Source organism: Tursiops truncatus, chromosome 9 (assembly GCF_011762595.2).
Source record: "Tursiops truncatus isolate mTurTru1 chromosome 9, mTurTru1.mat.Y, whole genome shotgun sequence".
Lineage (NCBI taxonomy): Eukaryota > Metazoa > Chordata > Mammalia > Artiodactyla > Delphinidae > Tursiops > Tursiops truncatus.
This window is the reverse complement of record NC_047042.1, coordinates 14,888,031-14,907,757: the sequence shown is the minus strand read 5'-3', so window position 1 is coordinate 14,907,757 and position 19,727 is coordinate 14,888,031. Positions and strand designations below refer to the sequence as shown.

Here is a 19,727-nt window from a genome sequence, read left to right as displayed (position 1 = left end):
CTCCCACCTAGATGCCAGGGGCAGCTTACCCCCTACCCCACTGTGATAATCAATAAGGTCTCTAGATATTGTCAACTGCCCCCTGGGGGACAAAGTTGCCCTGGGTGGAAAACCACTGTGCTACTCTCCTCTCTGGCTTCGGGGACCACCTAGATGCCAGTGGCTTCCAAATCCAGACCTCTAGGCCTGCTGGTCTCTGGAATTGTTTATCCAACTGTCCCCTGGGAACTTCCACCTGTATATCCCACAGTCATCTCAAAATCAGCCAACCCTAAACTGAATTTATCTTCTCTCACTCCAGGCTGAACTCCCAGTGGTCCAAACCAGAAACCTCTTCCTCCGAGTCTAAATCCTTCTCTCTTGTTCCCAACTCTTCCACCCTCTGCATTTCTACAACCATGGCCTTAGCTCAGACAGCAGCTCTCCTCTGGATTGCAACAGTATCTTCCTCCTTCTCCCTGCCCTCTGCCTTGCCCTGCCATCCTCCACACTGACCTGGGGGAGCTTCCCAAGGCATATCCCTGATGATGCTCTCCCTAGCTTTACATTTATGGATGGCTCCAACAGCCCCGGTATTAATAACTAATCCTTAAAATGGTTTTCAAGGCCTTGAGTGATCTGGCTCCGGACTATCTTCTGCTTCATACTTGAACCCGAATATCACACTCATTTTCTCTCGTCGCCGCGCTGACTCTCATACAGGAACGCTCTCTCCCACTTTCACCTGCCTCATGCTTCTTCATCCCTGAAAGGCAGATCTAGTGAAAAGACTCTATAAACTTGGAAAGCAAGGCTTTGTTTTTGGTTTTTAAACAGTTGTTTTCTTTCTTCTTGATTCCATACTCTAGATCCTAACATTACACCAACATAAACCCAATTAACTTTCTTCTTGATGATCCTAAACTCCCAGACACATAAACCTCTAGGCTTGTGGTATTGTCAAGTGATGAGTGAGGGGAGCAGTCTCACCGCAAATGTGGCCTCCAGGCATGTCCTTGAGTCCTCAGCCCAAGAGCAAGGGCCTATTTTCTAGTCCGCCAGGCTCTATACGGGGAGTGGGGGGCTGCCAAACGGCCATGATAAATGACTGGTGTCATTTCTTCAGGAAGGAACCCTTTTTTCCATTTTTAATTTGGAGTTAGCAGGTGGCAATTTTGATAAAGGGACAGGTTACCTGCGGCACAGCAAGTGCTGAGGCCCTGCTTTCCCGACCTTGACCTCGAGCTCGTCCCCCAGAGTTGGTTACCCGTTGAATACTCAAGTTAGCAGAGAAACATTTCCCTTCTCATCGCTCCCCCCCCCGCCCCCCTTTAAAACACGGATGCCCTTCAGGATGCTAGTGGCACCGCTGCCACTGCATTTCCTGTTGGCAGCAGAGAGCAAGTGAAAACAGAAGCTGCAGCGGGCAGCGGCCCGGGCACAAATAGCTCCCGCACGATTCACCGGAGCTTCCCCAGGGCCCAGGGCCCGGAGCCCAGGCCTGATCCCCAGAGCCGTAGAGGCCGCCGCCGGGACCGGCAGCAACTTGGCCCAGACCGCACTCGGGCACAGTGCGAGAGAGCTCCGCGCTGCGCTTCTCTTGGGCTGCTCAGCGCCCCCTCGGGCTCGGGCTGGGCCTCGGGGGGCGGCGGGCGCGGCGGACGGCGATGCCGGGACGCGCTCTCCTCCGTGTGGCCCGCAGGGCCCTGGGCGCCTGGCTGCTGGGCGGCCTCTGGGTCTGGGCGCTGGGCGGCCTCTGCGGCCTGGGGGCGGCGGCGGCGGCCCCGGGGCCCGGGGCCGGGGACTCCCCGGGGTCTCAGCGCCCGTGCCAGGCGCCGCAGCAGTGGGAGGGGCGTCAGGTGCTGTACCGGCAGAGCACCGGGCGCTACAGCCGCGCCCTGCTCTCCTACGACGGGCTCAACCAACGCGTGCGGGTGCTGGACGAGAGGAAGGCGCTGATCCCCTGCAAGAGGTACGCGGGGCGCCAGGGCGCGGAGCGTGGGGTCGCGAGGCCCGGGGAGGGCGAGGTCGCGGGGTTTCCACAGCCGCTCGCGGCGCTTCCCTCCTCTCCAAGACAAACTTCGCCGAGAGGATCGCTTGGGGACAACACAGTCGGGGGCTGGGTGGCGGCTGGGCCCACCGGGGGCGGCCTGCTAGCGTGCACTCAGTGAGACCCCGCGGGGCGGTGGCCGGTGAAGAAATGACCTGCCGGGCGCTCCAGGCCCAGGTTCGCCCACGCTCAAAGGCTGCTGAGTCAGCCTCCTGGCTCCTGGTGCCCCCTTCAGCCTAGGGCGTGTCTTCTGCACTATCTCAGCTCTTCCAGGAGCCATCTGCGAGGACGACAGGCAGATTTTTTTTTTTCACATTTTAAAGGAATGTGACAACACTGCAAAAGGTGTGTGGAATCAGTTAAAAAAAAAATAAACTCATCACTGTGTCATAACCATTAAAATTTCGGTCTACTCCCTTACATTTTCTTTTAAGCAAGTTTTACATTCTGTAATCAAAAATCCTATGTCTATATTTTTTGTATAACACGATCTCTTATGTTCTTATTTACCATTTTATTAGTTGGCCCCTACCTAATTTTTTTTTTAAATATTTATTTATTTATTTGGTTGCGCTGGGCCTTAGTTGCAGCATGTGGGCTCTAGTTCCCTGAGCAGGGATCAAACCCGGGCCCCCTGTATCGGGAGCGAGGAGTCTTAACCACTGCGCCACCAGGGAAGTCCCCGTCCCTACCTATTTTTAATGGCTGCACAATATTCCACAGAGGGGTTATGCTACAATGTTTTTTAACCACTGGTCTGATCATTCACCTTTCTGAATCTCATGTGACAAAGGACACTCTCTTTCTGAGACCTCAGCTTGCTTCTGACCTCTTTAAGACCTGATTTCTATTTTGGGATCACCACCTGTCCATTGCCCCCCGTTCCTGTTTCTCTGTGTGTGTTCTTCCCAGGGTTATGCTGGCCTCTTCGTATGGCATTCGCACCATTAGGAGGTGCTATGTGAATGTCCATAGTTTAAGGCTCCAGTGGGCAGTAAGATGTGGGGCAAATTCGATATCATTTTACCTAAAAGCATTTGCCCAAGTATTAGGCATCTTGAAGACAGTATGGAAGTGCCAGAACCCTTCAAAGGAGTATGTTCGAGAATGAAAACAGTGCATGATGACTGTAAACCATGAATGCTGAGGAGGCCTGGGGCAGCCGAGTCATCGTGGTGCACTGGGGGTATCTGTTCTCTTTCAAGAACATGACTGTTTTCTGTCCAGTGGCGAAGGTCTTTGTAATAATAATAGCAACAACCAACATTTGGGTACTTGTTATGTACCAGGCTTGGTGCTGAAGACGTTCCACATACCATATGATTTAGTTTAAATCTCACAACAACTTGACAATGCAGGTTTTATGATCTCCAGTTTACAGACAGAGAATCTGGGGTTGAGGGAGATTAGACAGCTTTCTCAAGACCAAGAGCTGGGACTTGAGGAAACTGAGTGGATTCTGACATCTATGATGTAACAGGCTCTTGTCCGTTCATTCATTCTTTCACCGTGCATTTTTTCGTGTCAGGCATTTTGTATTCAGAGTGAGTCCTGGGCTCCAGGGAGGTCACGGTCTGGGGGTGGAGTCACGTCAGTAAGAATTCCCATACAGTGGGGTGAAGGATGAGCTGGGCACGAGAGCACCTCAGACAGGCACCTAACCCAGGCTTCCTGGAGGAGGTGGGACAGGAGCGAGTCCCAAAACCCCTGGACGAGCTGACCATTAGAGGGAACGAGGCATGGAGGGGAGACTGGTCCAGGGGGATGTGGGTGTATTCCAGGACATCCTGCCACAGGCAGGGCTGAGAATATTCCAAGAACTGCAGGCCAGTCACTATTAAGACTGAAGCATGGAGTATGGCGGGAGGTTGGGGACCCAGGGAAGGATATTTAAGCAGTGGAATGCCGTGATTGGATTTTATAAAGAAAACTGGTTGTATGGTCGAGAATAAAGAAAAACAAGAGAAGAAGCCGAAACACGACCTAGGAGATGTCTGTAGAGAGAGCCAGGTGAAAGACGGGGAGTGGCAATGGTGATGGTGAGAAGTGGACGCATTAGGGAAGTCTTGAGGATATTGAAGAGGCTTATTGAAGGAGGTGCAAATGACTAGACGCTATGCTGCAGGGTGATGAGGGGGAGGGAATAGTCATTTTTGGCTTCTGAAGCTTACAGTACTCATGGCATGAGTAGATGGGGATGCTGTTCGCTGAGATGGGGTTTGGTTTTCTGCACTTGTGATAAAGGGTCAAGCGCTACTCTTTGTGTTCGTTGTTGTGAAGCCTTTTATGATAGTGGCGTATTGATGAGTAGTCATGTTGAAGGTGGGCTGAGATGGCCCAAAGCACACTGCTGACACAGAGGAGTTTGGCCAGGACAAGGATAGGGTTCATGGCTGCCCCCGCTCCCACGCCCCAAGGTAGTATTTTCACAACGTAAGGGATTAGGCTCTAGAGTCAGATAAATCTGCCTCTGAATTCAGATTCCTAGTGTGGGTCTTTGGGTAAGTTACTAGATGGGAATACTACTAATGCCTAATGTATTGCTTTGTTGTGGGGATGAAATGAGTTCAAGTGTGAATAGCACATAGTGCACTGGTCTGACACAGTACAAAAGGCGCTCAGCGTGCGGCCGCAGCTATCCCCGTGGCCACCGCCATCATCGCCATCCTGGTGAATGTACCACGGCCCAGAGACTCCCTGCCAGCCCTGTGGGCTCAGACAGTTGATCTGGAAGCACACTCAAGGGCCCTTCCTTTGGGAGCAGACTAGGAGCAAACAAGCTCAAATGTTACACTGGATATTTCAGTGAGTGCTGCGGCTGGCATAGGGGCCAGCATTCTCAAATCTGACTAGCTCATTCTCTCCCTGTAGGCAGACCTATGTGGAGAGCCAAATTCTAATCAGGAAGTTGTGAGCAAAGAGTTGGAGCAAATTCATGGAGTCTAATGACTGCCTGCTCTAGGCTAGGCCGTGTGCTCAATGTTGAGCTTTCCATCATGCATAAGACAGGCCAGCCCAGCGTAATCAGGCTAAGATAAAGTGACGCATCATTTTCACCAGAGTGGTGCTTGTCGCTGATTCTATGCTACCCCAATGCTGCTGGTCCAGACTCCCTCCGCTCTGCACGGGGCCTTGGAGGGTACTGCTCCGGTTGTCTTAGCAATCCTTCTTCTATGACTCCATGATCAATTAATATAGTCTTCAGATATGTGTATTATATCTTTAGTGGGGTCACAGCCAAACCTTGCTGGCCTAGAAGCTTTTTTGTCCCCATGTGGTGATTTGTTTCTTTCTTTCTTTAACTCAAGTATAGTTGATTTACAATGTTGTGTTAGTTTCTTGTGTACAGCAAAGTGATTCCATTATACATACATATATCCATGCTCTTTTTCATATTCTTTCCCGTTATGGTTTATTACAGGACACTGAATATAGTTCCCTCTGTCCATGTGGTGATTTCTCATTTCTTTGCCCTGATCCGTCAAGTGTTGATTTCACAGTTTAGCTTTTAGAAGGCCATTTTATTCCCCATCTTTCCAATTTCTTGGCAAGGTTCTGTCTCGCAGTCCCATCTCTGGCCCTAAGTCAGATGTAGAAAAGAATGTTTAGTGCATAAATGCGTTTTTAAGCTCTTTAAATGTAGATCTGTTGGAACAAACTCAGAAACTTTTTCAGGTATTAGCAGTCTGGCCAAGAAACCAGATGTTATTTGAAGAAAATATGGATGGGTTGTCTCTTCATATTTATTTATAAGTTGAGAAGTAGTTTTAGAATTGGATCAACTTCTTAAGATTTTTATTTTGCATCCAGTTAGTTATGGAAAGTCCCACTGATAGTTACTGTGGAATGACTAGGATTTTCCAGGCTTTCTTCTCCCTGAGATGATGGAAAAGATTAAATAACCTTACAAGCTTCAGATAAGACAAGCCTTAGCAGAGAATGGGAAATATTAGTAATTGATACTATTTCATTTTCTGGTTCCAACTGTCTTTCCTATAAACTCACAAGTATTACATTTGGAAGACTGAAGGAAAAGCAAGATTACTTTGTATTTCAGTAACATAGTGAACTTTATGGGAGAAGCAATGTAGATGCTGAATGAATTTTGTTAGGTTACCAGTAACTTACTGCTCCCATTTACAAGATGGTGGATTGGGAGGTGGAATTAATGAAGCAGAGCGAGCAGAGAAGCATTAAGAGGACATGCATTGGTAAATTAGGAATATGTCTTAGAAGACTGTTCAACTACCAATCCTACATGTTTGGGGATTTTTTCTTTTTTGGTAAAAGACTAAAAAAATATGTCTTAAATAGAGTGACAAGTGGGTTCTTATTCAAATACTGATTAGTTCACCTCTGTCTCAATTTTTCCAGACCATTCTGTTTCTTGGAGAACAGAATATAATTTCTCTATTCTTAGAGAAAACCACCTAGTGTAGTGGAGAGAGCATGGACATCCATTTAGACAGTCGTGGGATGCCAAACATGGCTTCTAATCCTGGCTTCACCTCCACAAGGTCCTTTGCTTCTCAGAACGTCAATGTTTTTCATCTTTTAATTTGATTTTAATGATATCTACAATGTTTTGTTTTGTTTTTTTTTGCGGTACACGGGCCTCTCACTGTCGTGGCCTCTCCCGTTGCAGAGCACAGGCTCCGGACGCACAGGCTCAGCGGCCATGGCTCACGGGCCCGGCCACTCCGCAGCATGTGGGATCTTCCCGGACCGGGGCACGAACTCGTGTCCCCTGCATCGGCAGGCGGACTCTCAACCACTGCGCCACCAGGGAAGCCCTACAACGTTTATACTAAATAATGTTTAGGACTTCTTCCTTAAAAGCTAGGTACAGATAAGATTAAATGATACCATGAGAGCACTCCTTGTACTTTTATTATATTAGGCTGATTCCTGTTTCTACCAAGATGCAATGAACTTGACATAAATTCTAAATGTTTTCTCAACTTGTCCCCTTGTGTAGACAATTCAGAGTTCTTTTTCTTCCTTCTTTTCACCTGAGCTTGTGTTCATGGGTAGAGAAGAGCAAGGCTGTCTTTAAACGCTTTGGCTCCAAACTCAGAAGGCTGTCCTCTCCATGGAGCCTCCCTACACTAAGGGGTTGAATAGGACTGCTTACAGAAGTGCCCCTCCAAGGATCTGCTGTGGAAGATTAATTCCAAGGGGTGTTATCACACCAAGCAACTTTGACAATCATATGTGTTTGAGAATCAGGATTAGGTTTTTTTTCCTCCAAATACACAATTTTATTTTGAAACTATCTCCCACTTACAGAAAAGTTGCAATTCTGGTCCATACCCATTTTTTCCCCTGAATCATTTGAGAGTGAGTTGCCAACTTGATATCCCCACGACCCCCAATACTTCAGTGTATATTTCTTACAAACAGGGCCATTGACCTGCATAACTGCAACACAACCATACAAATCAGGAAATTAACATGCATTCATTTCTACCATCTGAAATTCAGGTCTCATTCAAATTTTTCCACTTGTGCTTTTTATGTTCTTACAGCAGAAGGACCCAGTTTATATTCAAGTATTGCATGTAAATGTTGTGTCTTTTTAGTCTCTTTCTGTCTGGAACAGTTCCTCATTCTTTCTTGCACTTCAATACAGGCCAGTTATTTGGTAGAATGTTCCTTGATTTGGGTTTGTCTGATGTTTCCTCATAATTAGATTCAAGTTATTCACTTACGGTAGGAACGGTAGGACTGTCACATCTGGATGTTTACTTTGATGACTTGATTACTGATGTCTGCATGGTTTCTTCAGTGCGAAGTAACACTTTTATACTTTGTAATTCATAAGTGTTTTATAGGGAGAGATTTTAGGACCATGTACATATCCCATTCTTCACTGAAGTTTCAAGTTATTCATTTGTTTTTATCAGCATGGACGCTAGGATTCTCATTGAATTGCATTTGCTCTCATTGTTTATTTGATGTTCAAATTGTCCCAGATTGGGCCAGTGGGAACCTCTTCAAGTTGGCTTCTATGTTCTTTTGACAGGTCTCCCTTATTCTTTGAGCACTTCCTTGCTTTCTGGCAAGATATTCCAAGATCATCTGTACTTTCCCTGCCAGAGTCTTGGAATAAGCCATTTCTCAAGAAGCTCTGGTTACTTTCACTGGAGAATAATATTTGGAAGCCTAGGTCCTGGTCTAGTTGTGCTCATGGCTCTTGGATGGCACTGCTTCCAGGCCCCTTCACTGGACAAAGCAAGATGATGTAGGTTTGAATGCATACATACGTATGCACATACACACACAGAGTCACTAACACATACATACAAACATTTGTATCTACATTTATTTCTGAGCTTCCAATTCTAATACATAGAGATATTTATACCGATATCTCTAATTCTGATCCACACCACATGGATCATTCTAGTGTACTCCTGTTCATTTTTCGTACCTCCCTTTTTAGGGTGTGAGAAAACTGGGTGCCTTTATTCAACTGCAGTAGGTAACCAGTCAGGCATTGCTATGGTACCCCCCTCCCTACATGGATGCCTTCCTCTTGGGCTCTGCACCCCAGGCCAGGCCATGCAGACACCTACCTTGCTTGGCCCTGTCTAATGGCTTTAGACTAAACTGTTTAATAAGGGGAAGGGAGGGTCAGGTTACATTTTTTTATATGTTTTTCTTTTGGATTTCTCGGGGCAACATCATCGTAAATCCTCAGGGAGATAAATTAGTATGAAATGTTCAACCAATTTGTTTGATCCTGAGCCCTGCTTTGCATGGATTGGGCTCCCATTTGAAGAAATCCTGACTTTCAGAATTTCAGAAAAATGACTCCTTTGCCCTTACTCCCTCCTCTTGGTCTCTGATAACTGGAGCCAGTATTTTCTTTTATTGGCTCAGGAAGTCTGACTGCTTGTGGCCTTCTGATCCTCGAAAAATAAACCATGCTGATTTGCAATACTGAGTTTTTCTTCAAGAAAGAGATTTTATTGGAAGTGCATAAAGTTTTCTTTAAGAGTCTTAATTCTGTGGGTCTACTGACCCTGGATTTCAGAGGGTTGATGCTGGGATGTGGAAAAAGTGGGCAGTGAGGAAAAAGAAGTTCCAAGGAAGATAAGCCCAGGAGAGTAAAGGGACTGGTGGGATAGGAGACTAACTTATAAAAAGAAGCCAGAGGTGGTCACCATACTGCTTTGAAAACATCTTTATTTCTCTCCATTAACCTTGAATTGTTTCTTCCTGATTCTGACCTCAAAGATGGTGGTCAGGGGCAAAGTGCCCAAAGATCTGAAAATATTCCACCAATTAGTGGTTTGTTTTTCCTGGAATAAATGTGATAGGCTTATATTTCCCCAATTCCAGTAAAAATCTTCTATTTTCCCCCTTTATAATTTATTTTATTTTACCCAGCTTTCAAGAAAAAAAAAATCTTCTCTTGATCTTACTAACTGAAACCCCATTCTCCCCTTCTATTTAAAGCAAATCTCATGCTAACTCCAATTTCTGTCCTCCCATGCTCTCTTGGACCCCCCTCCAATCAAACATTGATCATCACAGCTCTACTGAAGCGGTTCTGGTCAAGGGCAGTACACTCCACATTAGTAATCAAGTGATCTTTTATCTGGTCTCATTTTACTGTCGGTCATTTCCTCCATCTAGAAGTATTTTCTTCATGTAGCTTTCAGGACACTGTGCTTTTCTAGTTCCTCTCCTTCCACCTCATTTTCTTACCTTCTCAGCCTCCATTGCTCTTTCTCCTCTTCTCTTGGATCATTAATAGTGGAATATTCCAGGGCGCAGGCTTCCCATCCCTTTGCTTTTCTGTCTCTACCCCTTTTTTGGTGATCACATCTAGATCAGGGAGTCAAATGCCATCCTTACCTGAAGGACTCGCACATGTGCATGTCCAGCCTAGAGCTCTCTCCTGAACTCTGTGTTCATATATCCAGCTGCTTGGTTGAGTTCTTCTTTTGGATCTCTAATAACTACTCAAACTCAGCATGTCCAAAATTAATGCCTCCCCTGCAAACAAACAAACAAACAAACAAACAAAAGTTATTCCCCTTGCAGTTTTCTTTACCTCAGCTAATAACAACTCCAGTTGCTCAGGATCAACCCTTAGAGTCATCCTTGATTTCTTTTTCTCCCACTTGCCACAAGTAATCCAGAAGCAGACTCTATTGACTCTAATTTTGATATAGACCCAGACTTGTAGACCAGAATCTGACCACACCTTTGCTGTCATCCTGGTCCAAACCTTCATCATTCTTGCAATAGCCTCCTAACGGGTCCCTACTTCTGCCCTTGCTCCCTTTGGTCTGTTCTCAACATAGCAGCCCGAGTGATTCTGCTAAAAATTGTTGTATCATGTCTCATGTCTGCTCAAAAACCCTCCTGTGCCTTTCTGTGTCTCAGAGTAAATGTTTTTGCATGGACTTGACCACCCTGTGGGATCTGCTTCCCGACCCCCTCCACACCTTGTCTTTGACCTCTTCACTCCATCGTCCATCCATCATCACCTCATTGCCAGCTCACTCACTCCAGCCCGTGGCCTCAGCATTCTCACTCCTTTGGCACTTGTGTTGTTGATTCCTCTGCCTAGAAAGCCTTTTCCCTAAAAAGCTGTACGGCCCACCCCCAAATTAGACTGTCCCTTCTCTCCACATTTTCATACATCTCACCTCACTGCCTTTTATGTTCAAGGTATTTACCTACTATTTAATATTTTTATTAATATTTTATTAGCATACTATTTAATTTAATTAAAAACTTTAAAGTCTGTTCCCTCATATCCAAAGTAAAGCTCCATAAGGTCCAGGATTTTTCTCTGGTTGTTGCTGTATTTCCAGCACCATAGAACAGGCCTGACTAAATTGTTTTGAATGAGGGAATGAGTAACAATGATACATAGTCATTGTAAACGGATATCTAAAATACAGATAAGCAGAGAGACAAAAGTAAAAATTACCCATAACTGCCAAAGTGATAACGACTACTAGTAACATCTTCTAAATACCCTAAGAGATTTTTCGATGCGAAGTCTACATACCGTGGCCCATACTGTTTTCTAATAGGCTGTTTTCCCTTTAATAATATTGTGCGAGCTCATCCATACTGACTCGTCTGCTTGTATCATCTTTGAACTCCCGGCTTCTCTTCATTCAGGTCTTAGCCCATCACCTTCTCAGAGGGGCCTTCTGTGACTGTCCAACAAAGCCCTCCCCACCAGCCACTCTCCATCACATCTCGTTCTGTTTCCCTTAGGACACTATCACTGAGTGACATTGCCTTGTGTCTCTCTTCCCTGGAGTGAGAGGAGAACTTGATCTGTCTGGTTGACTACCAAAAGCCCAGCACCTAGAAGTGCTTGGCACATAGTAAGTCTCAGTAAATGTGTGTTGAATGAATAAATACCATTTTTATGACTTTGGGATTTCTAGCATTATACATGTTCATGGTGGAAAATCTAGATAACAGAGAAGAGCAAAATAGAGTAAGGAGAGTCCTGTTGTCCAGGATTAACAACCCTTATATATGTGCTTCTGGATTTTTAATTTCTATTTCTGTATATACAATTCTAAAATTACAGTGGAAACATGCTTTGTGATTTTTTAAATTTAACAAAACATTGTACATAGTTCTCATGCCACTAGGTAATCTTTAACAGAATCATTTTTAATGACTGCATGGTATTCTGGCTAATGGATGGAACAGAGTTTCTGTGAACAGTCCCTTATAGGGGACAGTTATGTTTCTTTTTCTCTTTATTTATTTGGTTGCACCGGGTCTTAGTTGTGGCAGGCAGGCTCCTTAGTTGTGGCAGGCGGGCTCCTTAGTTGTGGCTCACCAGCTCCTTAGTTGAGGCGTGAAAACTCTTAGTTGCGGCATGCATGCGGGATCTAATTCCCTGATCAGGGATCGAACCCGGGCCCTCTGCATTGGGGGTGTGGAATCTTAACCACTGTGCCACCAGAGAAGTCCCCAGTTATATTTCTTTCCCCTCTATTTTTCACTAGTATAAACAACTACATGTATGACCTTGTATTTGTGTGCAGTTATATGTGTACCACTTTAAAAATATTTTGGATAGATTCTTCGATAAGAAAATGATTGAAGAGGGATTGCACATTTATAAATTTTTGACAACTTTGCTCTTCAGGAAGGTTGTTCCAGCTGATATTTCAACTGGCAGAATATGAATGTTCATGTTTCCCACACTCACACCTATAAGGAGCCTAATTATTTTTAGTGATTTCAAATATGATAAACAAGAAACTGAAAGGCAAAATGACATACCTGCAGTGATGTCACACTCCCTTGTCATGAGTCTCACTCTAAAGTGAATGCCTCTAATCTGTCACACTTAAGTCCCCTACTGGCTGCTGGTTCAACAAAGATACACTATCACGTTCAGTAAATATTTTTCTGACCTATATTATAAAGAATTCATTCTAATCAGAATGAATCTTAAACTTCCCCAACCTAGTGACTTGTACTAATAGATTGCCTGACATTAAACCATCTTTGCATTTCTAAAATAAATTCCAATTTATTATTGTGCATTATTCTTTAAATAGTCTGCTTGATTTGATTTGCTAGTATTTAATATTTGTTTTTAATCTATAGCCATAATTTAGCTTGATCTATAGTTTATATTTTTGTGTTTTCTATATTTTAATGTCAGGGTTTTCACAGCTTTGTAAAAGAATTGGCAAGCTTTCCGTATTTCTCTATGCTCTATAGTCTTGAGGTTGGACAAAACTGAGTCATGAAACCATGTGGACCCAACTCCTTTTGAAGAAGTAACTCTTTGATCTCTTTTTAAGATCGAACATCTAAAATGCCACTAGGCTATTGTAAGGATTTTTTTTTCTGGTTATTGACCTGCTTACCTTTCTGCTTAAGTCTTAGTTCTGGTTGTTTATATTTTCCTAGAAAAGCTTTTATTTCATCAAGATTCTATTTGTCATCATAACACATTTGTACATAATATTTCTCTCTTTTTTTAAATGTCTTTATTGGAGTATAATTGCTTTACAATGGTGTGTTAGTTTCTGCTTTATAACAAAGTGAATCAGCTATACATATACACATATCCCCGTATCTCCTCCCTCTTGCGTCTCCCTCCCACCCTCCCTATCCCAACCCTCTAGGTGGTCACAAAGCACCGAGCTGCTCTCCCTGTGCTATGCGGCTGCTTCCCACTAGCTATCTATTTTACATTTGGTAGTGTATATATGTCCATGCCACTCTCTCACTTCATAACAGCTCACCCTTCCCACTCCCCTTGTCCTCAAGTCCATTCATAATATTCTGTTAACTTAAAAATCTTCACCTTATCTATCAATATTCCCTTTTCTTCCCAATATTCTATATTTGTATTTTCTATCTTTTTCCTCAGAATTACATTTTAACAATAAACTAATGGATACGTGTGATGGTTTTATGGTTTATCATTCCCTTATATTTTACATCTTATATCTTCTTTGTTAAGGACAATTTTTGAGAATTAAATTACAGTGCCTACCCATATTTTGAAAAGTTTTAAAGCAGGGTTATAGTGGAGCATACACTCCACTACAGGTAGGAGGGCATGCCATGACCAATGGATCACCCAGGTTCCTTTCATGCATGAGCTACTCTCAGCTCTTCTCTCATCAAACACTGCCTTCAGTGTTTCTCCTGCTCCTCAATCTCAGGTTTGGAGAATTTCCCCCAATATGGGCATTGGAAGTTTCCCCAGCACCAGTGGTTTTCTTCAGAAGCAGTGCATCTTGAACCAAGAGGCCATCTGAAGAATCAGACCCTAGCAGGGTGACTACGTTGCCCTCAGACCTTGCAAAGAAAGGAGAAACTCTTGGGATAGATGGCCCCCAAACAGAAGAAGCAGCTGCTCCTGGACAAAAAGGCTGCAGTGCCTTGGATGACCCCTGCCCCTTCACAGAAGGCTGCTCTTACTGTGGCTTAAAGTTAGGTCTACTGGGAAAGGTCCAGAGTGTGAGCTCTGCCAGTGAGTGAGGACCGTCTTCTGGGTTTCAGACTTCTCACTGTATCTTCACATGGTGGAAGGGGCCAGCTAGCTCTCTGGGGACTCTTTTATAAAGGCACTAATCCCATTCATGTAGGCTCCACCCTCAGGACCTAATCACCTCCCAAAAGTCTCACTCCTAATACTCATCTTGGGCTTTAGGTTTTCAACATGAATTTTGGGGGAGGTAAAAACATTCAGATCATAGAACCCAGAGAATCTGCTGCTCTGGAGCACCTCAGAAGTTGCCAAGGAAAATGCTGGCAGATGGAGAGATGGTGGCACAGGGCCAAGGGGCATAACAGTTCCTAGGTCCGATGTAGCCTTGTCAGCTACAGGTGACGTATAACTTATGAGGACTATATCTGATGTCATGAACCACCAGACTAGTTAGTGTGGCATCCAGGAGCAGCCATGATGAATGCAAGGGCTCTGAGGTTGCTTGAAAATACTTTCAGGGAAGACTGTGGTGAGCAGAACCATCTGCATCGACTCCAAAGCTACTAAAACATTGCCCCCAAGTCCCTTACTGAGATACCTCTTATATCCTCTGGAATTGTAAGGCCTACTGCCCAGAGTGTCTCACCGAGAAGCCGATGACCCAGGATTCCAGGCTGGGAATGGAAGACGTTCCTCTGAGGAAGATGCTTGGGCCACCATGGAGCTATCTGAGCTGGTTGAACTCAAGCGGAGACAGCACCTGCTTCAGAATCCCCAGGGCAACTCTTGGCAGAGGGGCCCTGGTGTAACTGGGGAGGCAGAGGCAGTAAAGTAGAGAAAGCCTGGGGAACAGAAGCTCTCACTTCAGGAGAAACAGGCAGCGGACCAGTGGAAATTCTACCAGCCTACACTCTTGGGAGCAAAGGACACTGGGGAGAGAATCCACCTCATATTTAATGTGCATTGAGATGCCACGTCACATGCTGTGTTCTGGTGTAGCTTATGTGTTTCCTCTGGATGTGGGAGTTCTCTCTCTCATACGAGCCCTTTGTTGCAGACTCTGTATTTTGCACAGTGATTCTTCTTGTAGCCCAGCACCAGGTATTGTCTGGCTCACCCCTGGGACCCCAGAGGAGCCACCCTCCTGAGGACTCGGTCCTCCTTGGGATTCACTTTTAAGGTGCCAGAACAGTTTCTTTTGTAAAGGATGAGTATTTATTTAGGTCCCAGTCGGTATGTGGAAAATAATTTAAAGTGTTTGGATGGTTTCTCATCTTTCCTTCTTTCGCCACGCTGAGTCAAGCCTTTAAAAGGTCAACTCCTTCACTTGTTAAAACACAGAGGAATTTTTAGTGTGTGTTTGTACAAACTGCTAAGTAGCTTTGCTACAAGGCCTCTGTTAAAAGAGAAACATAAATTATTTTACTCCTTTTATTATTCACTGCAATTTCTTTTATATTTATATTCACATTCACCTGACTCCTTGATTTTGATTCATGTTTCGGTCAGCTAGAGAATATACTCAATTCATTCTCTTCAGACAGGGTACTGCTGTGGTGGTGTAATTTCAGAAATTTTCAATGTCGGAGAAATTTCACTTATTTTTTTTACATAATGATAATTTGGGGGTGTATACAATTCATTGGGTAATAATAGTATTTTTGCTTAAATTTTTTATGCCATTTAGACCTCTGTAAGAGAAGTCTGATACCAAAGTAATTTTGGTTTAGTTTTAACAATTTTTTTTTCTGCCCAAATCTCTGTAGGTTGTTTTCATTATCCTTGAACATTTAAAAGAGAAAAAATTTTTTTTATGGAAGTATAGTTGATTTACAATGATTTCGGGTATACAGCAAAGTGGCTCAGTTATACATACTCAGATATATATATATATATATATATATATATATATATATATAAATAAAATACACAATACATAAACATATTCTTTTTCAGATTCTTTTCCATTATACGTTATTATAAAATATTCTATATAGTTCCCTGTGCTATACAATAGGTCTTTTCGTTTATCTATTTTATATATAGTAGTGTGAATATATTAATCTTTGAACTTTATTAACGTCTCCTGGTTAATGCCCAGCTCTAGGGAAATTTCTGGAGGCTTGATACTCTGTCTTCTCTCTTTGTTCCTTGTAGAATATCTCTCTACTTAACATGTACTGGTTCTCTTACACCTGCCCCCCACATTTCTTATCTTTTCATTAGCCTTTTCATCACTTTTTATGTGTTTTTACTTGAGTTCTGAAATAATACCTTTTCATTCACTGCTTCTGTTTTTTGGTTTTTGGGTTTTTTCCCCCATATCCAGTCTGCTCCACGCTGCCTTCACTGCATTTTCTATTTTGATAATCACGTTTTTCATTGGAAAGCTATTCTTGTAGCCACACATTATTCCTTTTGTTCTTAAATTCAGTATCATCCCAAATCACAGTGAAAGTGAAAAATAAGATTTATATTTTTGTTCTGTTAACTGTTAGCTGGAAAGGTCTGTGTGTGTTTATAGTTCAACATGGTGAGACCTGATATTTTTCTGCTGAAAAGCATAGTGCTGACTGTATGAACCTGACTATCCTTATACCCTCCCAACCTCCTTAATACCCCTGATACGAAGTTCTAGAAGTCACTGTGTACCATGGCAACATGGGTATCTCAGTACTAAAGAGGCTGTTTCTTTTAGTGGTGGTGAAAAAAAAGCCAGCTTGAACTATTGCCTCATGAGAAGGTTTTTTTATTATATTCCATCAGATGAAAGACTATATGCCTACACTTTGCCAATATTCATCCCGATACATTTTTGAAACATAAAACTCTTCAATTTCTTGAGCACCCTTTTCTTCTTTTGAACTAGAATCCAAGCAGCGGAGGCCCATCACCTTAAAGCCTCTTAAATGGCACACGTAATTATTCTTTGACTTTACTTTTCCTAGGGCTGCATTCTCAAGTAATTTAATTTTCCTTTTGTTATATGTGGTTGGCATCAGCCTGCACGATGAGTTGGTGTCTAACACAACAATTTTGAAATAGTGTTTTTCTTTTATGTCTCATGATTACTGTAGGGTGTAACTCGATCTTGGTATACACCAGAAATGTCAAGTGGCCACAGCTCAATTCTTCCTGTGGAGAGTCAGAAAGCCAGCATGCATTACTAATCTATTATATTGCATATTAAACAAATCCAAAATTTGTCCAGTTTCTTCCATAAAAGCCAGAGTACTTTTGTAATCACAATATAATATTTGTCCACTCCCTTCTCTGTAATTTAGTATATCTTGGATGGCCAAGTACTCCTACATGGATGGTAAGAATCACTCCTTTCCCCTGTGAAAGGAGGCAAAGAATGTGGTATCAGTGAATTAGAATGAGTCTGGTTGGAGATCACATCTTGGGTTTGATTCTGGCACCAGTATTTACTACTAAATTATGCTCTGAGCCTTATATTTTCTCATCTGTTTTTTAAAAAAAGAAAAAAGCTAATAACATGTCAGCCAGCTGAATTTGTCAGTCTGTAACTTCTGCCTTAGACTTTTTTTTTCCTGACTAACCCAATTCAGGACAGAAAAACAGTTGCTCCTTGGCTGTGAAGGCAGTAGCTATTCGGGTTCATTTATGCCCAGGCCAGGATCTGGTATTTTGCATTCTAGGATTAACCAAATCCTTGGGCCCTGCTCATTCTGGAAGGGAAGGCTTTCACAGGCTTGTTATAAGGAATCCAATAGGTAATACCTGTAAAGTATTGGTTTTTACTTATTTCATGTAAGGTGCTTTTGGCTGCAGAAAATTTCACTGTCAGAGGCTTAAATTATAAGGAATTTTTTGTTTACCTCAGAATTCTGGTGATACGTGTCTGTAGGTTTGACTCAACAGTTTCACCAGGGCCCCTGGTTGGTTCTTCTCCATGCATCCACTCTGCCATTCTTGGAATGTTGGCCCATAGTTGCAAGAGGGCATGCTGACTTGTTGCCTCATGGCTTCAAGATGGCTGCCTCCACTCCAAGCATTAAGTTCTCACCCAACTACGTTCAGAGACAGAAAATGAAGGAAGTGGAGTGCAACAGAGACTCTCCTCTTCTTTCTTTGTGAGAAAAGAAGTTTCCAGAGGATTCCCTCTCCCCATAGACTTCCCTTTATGTCTCCAAGGCCAGAACGAGTAATACTCCTAGCTTGTAGGAAGGCTAAGAAAATGAGTACATGAGTATACTTTCTTAGCTTCTATAGTGAGAAGCAGGTCAGGGAGAATGGGTGAGAATGCCTGCTAGGTCTTCCACAAAGGGATCTGTTATGCCCTCAGGAGTGTTCTCTCCTTCATCTCTCCATCGCATCTGAATGAATTAACCCTTCTTTGTTACATAGCAGACCACATCTTAATGTGTACAAGTTAAATGAGCAGTTTACTTGTTAAACATTAACTGATTATAGTAAACACAACTGTAATCAGACTTTCCTACAAAACTCTATATATCCTTTCATTTACATAACAATTTCACATCCATTATCTCAAATCATCTTCATAATAATGCTGTGAGATCAAAATTTTAATTTCTCTTTATATATGGGAAACATGGAGATTAAAATTATGATCATACAGCTCACCAGTGGTAGACAGGGAGCCTTAATTCCTTGACCAAAGCTACTTTACAGTGCTTTTCATGCTGTTTGTAAACCATATCCTGAGGTAGGAAAATTAGACAGAAAGGATATCTCCTGTTTTCTCACAGTAGGGTAAACTTCTGGTACCTTTTCTAATGGGAAGAAAATAATGAAGCTTTACATCCAGTTAAAACCTCCACTGTTCCTTTTTGGGAAACAGTAGTACCTCATAAAATATAAAATGGGAATTTCCCTTGATCCAACAATCCCAGGCTATAAATTTTAAATAGGGATATAGAAACAGAAAGGCAAAAGGGCTTATCTCCAATTTGTATTTAGCATTGTTAATACTAACGAACTGTGGAAATAATCTAAGTGGTCATGAGTAGGGAACTACTGAAGCAAATTATGGTATATGTGTACAAGAGAACCACGCATCTGTTAAATTATTGTAAAGCAATGTCATTTATGAAAATTGATGCAATCACTGATTAAAAATTCCCAAATAGCAGACTGAGTCCAATAGCACATTAAAAAAAAAGAATACATTATGATCAAATGAGGTTTATTCCAGGAATGTAAGGATGATTCAATTTTAGGGAATCTGTAAACATCTGTGAAAGGCAGATGATAAAATTCAATAAACATTCTTGATACAAAGCATTCAAAAGAACTGATTGATGCTTCCTTAATATGATGAAATCTGTAGCGTTCTTAATCTGCTTAATATTGAAACCATAGCCCCTTTCCCACTAAACTCAGGAAGAAGGCAAAGCTGGCCATTTTCTCCACTTTATTTAATATTGTGTTGGATTTACTGGCCAATATAATCATAGAGATAAAATATTTAAAGACACGAGAATTAGAAAAGAAGAGATAAAAACTATCTCTACCAGTGATATGGGTGCAGTATACCTGGAAAACATAAAAGTCCTAAAAAATAGAACTAATTGAAACTGATTCAAACTAAGAGAGTTCAGTAAGGTATCTGTATATAAAATTAGCCTGAAAAGTCAATAGCTTTAATATATACAAACAATAGTCTGCTAGAAAATAACAATGGAAGATCTCATTTAAAACAGCAACATCAAAAACAACAAAAGACAAACCACTTAGGAATAAACTCAAAGGAAATCT

The 19,727-nt window shown here is 42.7% G+C and overlaps 1 protein-coding gene and 1 long non-coding RNA gene across 3 annotated transcripts in view; one reads left to right on the top strand and one right to left on the bottom strand.

Moving 5' to 3' along the window:
• The first annotated feature begins 1,321 nt into the window (after window positions 1-1,321).
• Window positions 1,322-19,727, top strand: part of EPDR1 (ependymin related 1) — a 34,710-nt gene continuing 16,304 nt past the window's right edge. The window contains 3 exon segments of the mRNA XM_019940642.2: window positions 1,322-1,370; window positions 1,373-1,456; window positions 1,459-1,951. Of these exon segments, the coding sequence (XP_019796201.1) occupies window positions 1,322-1,370; window positions 1,373-1,456; window positions 1,459-1,951 (626 nt within the window).
• The window catches only part of LOC109550766 (uncharacterized), a 211,099-nt gene continuing 199,988 nt past the window's right edge, over window positions 8,617-19,727 (bottom strand). For both annotated transcript variants that reach the window (XR_012333878.1, XR_012333877.1), the window contains one exon: window positions 8,617-10,036. This is a non-coding gene — a long non-coding RNA (uncharacterized lncRNA). The remainder of the gene's footprint in view (window positions 10,037-19,727) is intronic.